General features: G+C 35.5%; 1 protein-coding gene across 1 annotated transcript; it reads left to right on the top strand.

Moving 5' to 3' along the window:
• The first annotated feature begins 242 nt into the window (after positions 1–242).
• On the top strand, positions 243–1205 carry LOC136157869 (olfactory receptor 2M4-like). The gene has a single exon (XM_065919627.1). The coding sequence runs from the start codon at positions 243–245 to the stop codon at positions 1203–1205; it is 963 nt and encodes a 320-aa protein (XP_065775699.1).
• Positions 1206–5966: the final 4761 nt, after the last annotated feature.

Raw genomic sequence — 5966 nt, forward strand, 5'->3', positions numbered from 1 at the left:
AGGGAAAATAGTTATTGAATTTGTTATTTGGTAAGTTGGGCTGAAAAAATGACTAGAAAGCAATGGACCAAATCACATAACTTATTGTGACCAAAGAAAAGGTAACTGAAAGTTGGTGAAAAGTTCTTATACATGCTTACAATACAGTGTGCACCTGAGTACATTGACCTGATATGCATTTGAAAACTAGTAAGCAAGTTTCTACCCATTCTGGATCTTGCAGATAACGCAAATTATCCAGGATGGTTTGGAGAAACCAGACCCTCAACTTGGACTTCATCCTGTTAGGAATCTTTGATCACAGACCCACACACATCTTCCTCTTCTCTCTGGTCTTGGGCATCTTCACAGTGGCCTTCATGGGAAACACTCTCATGGTTCTCCTTATCTACCTGGACACCCAGCTCCACACACCTATGTATTTTCTCCTTAGTCAATTGTCCCTCATGGACCTCATGCTGATCTCTACTACTGTACCCAAGATGGCCTTCAACTACTTGTCTGGCAGGAAATCCATCTCTCTAGCAGGTTGTGGAATCCAAATATTCTTCTATGTTTCCCTACTTGGAGCTGAATGCTTCCTGCTGGCTGTCATGGCCTATGATCGCTATGTGGCTATATGCCACCCGCTTCGATATACCATCCTGATGAATCAGAAACGCTGTGTCTTCATGACTGTTGCTTCCTGGATCTTAGGCTCTCTTGATGGGATCATTGTGCTTGTAGCAGCCCTCTCATTCCCTTATTGTAGCTCCCTGGAAATTCATCACTTTTTCTGTGATGTTGCTGCCCTTTTACCTCTATCTTGCACAGACACTTCTGCATTTGAAAAATTGCTTTTTATCTGTTGTGTGGTGATGCTAGTTTTACCAGTCTCTGTGATTATTGGTTCCTATTCACGAGTCCTTCAAGCTGTCATCAGCATGGATTCCAAGGAGAGTCGCCGCAAAGCCTTCACCATCTGCTCCTCACACCTGTCTGTGGTTGGACTCTACTATGGAGCTGCCATGTTTATGTACATGAGACCAGCTTCTAATCACACACCGGACCAGGACAAGGTGGTATCAGCCTTTTATACCATCCTCACCCCCATGCTGAACCCTCTCATCTACAGTCTTCGAAACAAAGAGGTATCTAAAGGATTCCAGAAAATGTTGAGGAAAGGAAAATTAATTTTATACAGCATCTTTGAATGCCCACTGTAATCAATACTCCTTCCCGGAAACTTGAGTCCCGTGCATCATCTTATTCTGGTATATTATTCTCCCACTTTTATTTCCAATTTAAAACACCTTCATTTATAGTTTATATAAACATCACAGGTAAAAAAAAGACAGTTTAGATAACAGCATAGGCTGCTTCACCTCTGTGAATTTCTTTTATACCACTAGATGTTAGACATGAGTATCTGATTTTAGGATGCCTGTCTTTTAATTCAGGTATAAGTCTATGATTTTGCTTTATCCAAGAAAAAAGGTTGGGGTCGAACCACTTAAATCTCTATTTAACAATTACTTATCTTAAATGAACTTGGTCTTCATTTTAGCCCTACTTGAACCCATGTTTTGACTTTTATTCCTGACTCTTCCCTACTTAATTCCAAAGAATTTAGAAACTGATAGCGAATGTTGACAATTCTGTCAAATAAATCATATGTCTAGATAAGCTAACAAAAACTTATACATGTTTTTTTGCCTTTAAATAAGAAGTGAATATTTTAATGAGTCCACATAAAATATCTATTTGTTTAAGCCACACAACCTTCATCTTTATTGTAATTGACTTTATTCATCACTAAACCTTATATTGATAACTACAATCTATTTGAAGATATTAGAAAACTAGCAAACAGTTTCTAGAATTGCTAATCAGGATTTTCTACACATCTGTAAAAAAATATTTCCCATAAATTATGTCACAAAACTGGAATTTTTTTTCTTAGAGGAAATTTATGGTCTCTGAATGCCCATGACAGCTGTTTTAATGTTCTGTTGAGTACCCACACGTTGATGCAACCAAAGAGCCATTAATTCTCTGCAATTTGCAAATATAAATAATCTACATATTTAAAAACAATCCTTGCATGTTTCATGAGATTAACTTGATTTATGTATATATAACTGTAATCCAATCTTTATTATGCAATTTATTATTGCAAATAAATTGCATTTATTATAAATGTTTTTTTTTTAACTAAAATGACTTTATACTTAAATAACATATTCCATGGGTAGTAATATGCTGCATCTCTTTTTAGAAAAATGACAATTTTTTAGATATGTAGAAAATTCTTTTAAAAAAAGATATTTTAAGGAATTTTTTAAAATAAAATTCATATACAATGAAATCCAACACTTTAAGTACAGAATTCAGTTATTTTTCAGTAGATTCACAGATATGTGCAAGCATTATCTTTAACTAATTCCGAAAGAACCCCCAAAGTATGCTCATACCAATTATACCCACTAGCATTCATTCATCATTCCTTTCTCCCCCAGCTACAGGCAATCATTATGCTTTGTCTCTGTGGCTTTTGCCTATTTAGGATGTAGCATATAAATAAAATCTGCAAATGTGGTATTATTTCATGACTAGTTTCTCTCACTTACCATAATATTTTCAAGGTTCATGTTGAAGTACACATCAGTTCTTCATTACTTTATGTGAATGAGCATTATTCCACTTAAGGTTATACCACACTTTGCTTATCCAATCAACTATTGATAGACATTTCAGAACTTCACTCATTATCCAGTGGTTTAGACTCCACACTTCCAGCTCAGGGGGACATGGGTGCAATTCCTGGTCTGAGACCTAAGATCTCATATACTGCATGGCACAGCCGGAAAACAAAACTTAAGGGAAAAAAAAAAAAAAATGTTTGGGATGTTTTTACTTTGACTATAATGAATACTACTATTATTAACACTCACATATACATTTTTGAGTGGACATGTTTCCAGTAAGTAGAATTATTCAGCCATATTTTTAACTCTGCAGAAATGCCAAACTGTTTTCCATGATGGCTACAAAATTTTGCATTTCCACCATCAATGTAGGGAGCTTTCAATCCCCCCACATTCTTGTCAACTCATTACTTTCCACTTTTTAAAGATCATAGTCATTCTAGTATGTCTAAAGTGGTATTTCATTGTTTTTTGATTTGCATTTCCCAAATGACTAATCATATTGAACATCTTTTCATGTCTTTATTGTCATTTGAATATCTTCTTTGAATAAATATCTATGTAGTTCCTTTGACCATCTAAAATTGAAGGAGCCCTCAGGCCTAGAAAAGAAGATTAAGAAAAAAAAAGAAAGAAAGAAAACAAGACTTCAAAGTCCTTCTCCCTCAGGCCTGGAAAAAGAAGGGCCCTTGCTGAACCACCTGACTTCAGGGATAACAAAACTGAACTTTAACCCCACCCCAATACTCTGGGCAGATTGCATCACTTTCCATCCCCTGCCTGGACCTTTCCACCCCCTGCTCAACTGCAATTGCCATCTCAGCTAAAGATTACACAAAATGCCCACCTGACTAAAAACCTGCCTTATTGCTTCTGCAAACCTTCCCTTAAATATGAAGCCTCCCTGAGATCCCTCGCATACTCAGCCTGGTCGTTAGACCAACTGCCACCCCTCCTTGCCTGAATAAAAGATAACCTGTCTCCGTTGAGGTTGTCTTTCTTTCTTCTTTGTCTTGTCTCGAACTATTCCTTACAAAATTGGGTTATAAATGTATTTTTGTTGTTGAGTTTTTACGCTTTTTTATATTCTGGATAATAGACTCTTATCAGATATATTTTGCAAATATTTTCCCTTTCAATGTATTGTGCTTTCACTCTGTTAATAACATCCTTTGAATTAGAATTTATAAATTTGTTTTATTTTGATGTAGTCCAAATTATTTAACATTTTAATGCTTAAGGGTTTTGCATAATTTCTGGAAAATCATTGTTTAATACAAAGTCAAAAGATTAATATTTCCCTCTTGAGTTTTAAAGTTTTAGTTCTTATATCTATGTCATTGGTAACTTTGAGGTAATTTTTTGTGTATGGTGTGAGACAGGGTCAATTTTATTATTTCGCTTTGCTATATCCAGTTGTCACAGCACCATTTATTGAAGAGACATTGCTTTCTCCATTATTTTTATTTTTTAGGACGTCTGTGGAAAATCAGTTGACCATAGATGGATACAATTACTCCTGAACTCTTAATTCTATTTCATGCATCTACATATTTATTCTTTTGTTATTGCTGTACTGCCTTGATTACCATAGTTTCAACGTAAATGAAAACTCAGAAAGTGTTGTTAGGTAGTTAGAATAGGAAAAAGGAGTCCACAATGATATGGCTAAAAGATAAGGAAGGGAAAAACCCATGAAAACAGAAAAAAGGAAGGTATGAGGACCGCAGTGAGGACCTCAGGCAGGACAAACAGCACTCCTGGCCAGCCCAATTAGCATAGGCCAGGCCCAGTGAGAGGAAAAAACATATAAAAAGAGAAGCCAAAGTGCCGGGAGTCTCTCTCCCGTGAGCGCACTCTTTCTCCCTCTCTCTCCTCTTCGCGTCTTTTGGGTTGGCATGCCCTCACGCCTCAAGAATTATTTTCCTTTATTTTCTAAATAAAACTGAGCTGTAACACGTGGCCGTAACACTGTCCGAGAGCTGTGACGTGCCAAGGGCTTTAATGTCTGTCGCTTCAAATTTTTCTTGTGATGAGACAAAACAGAGGAAACAGAGACACTCCCCTTACAATGTGAATTCTCTTTGTTCTTAGTAAAACTTGCTTAAGATACTCTAGGTATCTTGAAATACCATGTAAAATTTAGGATTAGCTTGACAATTCTGAAAAAGAGAAGCTGGAATATTTTATAGAGATGGTATTGCATCTATAAATCAATTTGGGTGATGTTTCCAATTTAGCAGTAATAAATCCTCTAGCTGATTAACACAGAATATCTTTGAATTTCTTTCTCTTAGTGTTTCTTTTTTCTCAAAATTTTGCAAGTGTAAAAATCTGTTATTTTGTTAAATTTATTAGTAAATATATTATTCTTTTCGATGATATGACATATGGACTGTTTGCTTAATTTTATTTTCTTATTATTCATAGCTAGTGTCACTCTATTACTTTTTTGACATTGAGAAAACTGTGCATCTTTTAAAACATTTTTCCTCTATTTGATTATTTCTTACTTTCTTTCAATGGCTTTTCTATATTTTAGTGTTCATCTTTACAGAGATGATCTCATTTTGTTTATATAACTTGATATTGACTTTTCATTGTTTACTTCCAAATGTATGTTTTTACTGTTTGTGTCTTTGGAATCACCAGACAAGCTCTCCTAGGGACTCTGTACTTAGGATATCGTGGATTATCATGCTCTTTTTTTGCAGACACATTTATGATTCTTCTGAAAGATATACTTTGAGTCATGATCCTCCAAGAAATCCAGAACCATTTAGTTCATTCCCATCTCAAACTTTGCCTAATTTAATTTCATTGCCTATGGCTTCCCAGGCGGTGCCAGTGGTAGAGAACCTGCCTACCAATGCTGACTGAAGTGACTTAGGATATACACATAAAACAAATATTAGACTTAAGTATTTCTTTCTCTCCCTGGATATTGTATAGTCTGGCAAAAACACTGCAGTCAGAGATTTGTCTTCACAACTCAGCCTTCTCACTAGATATGCATGGGCAAATTAGCATACTCTCTCTGCTTCGTTTTTATGTCTGTTAAATGGGGTGAAAATTATAATAATGGGAAAATGGTGAGAATTATATGAGTGTATATTTTTGAAACACTCAGAACAGTCTCATGCAGATTAGTACTTTGCAAGAATCAGAGTTTTAAAATCATTATGAGACCTAAAATGTATTGATGTTTACGATTTTTAAGTGTGTACATTCATACACACAGACAGATATTCACCTATACTAAGTAAGCTGTGCTGTGTG

This window comes from Muntiacus reevesi, chromosome 1 (genome assembly GCF_963930625.1).
Source record: "Muntiacus reevesi chromosome 1, mMunRee1.1, whole genome shotgun sequence".
In the NCBI taxonomy this organism is placed as follows: Eukaryota; Metazoa; Chordata; class Mammalia; order Artiodactyla; family Cervidae; genus Muntiacus; species Muntiacus reevesi.

Bases quoted from the DNA above. Each gene is read 5' to 3' on its own strand.
- LOC136157869 (XM_065919627.1), top strand. From the start codon at position 243: ATGGTTTGGAGAAACCAGACCCTCAACTTGGACTTCATCCTGTTAGGA.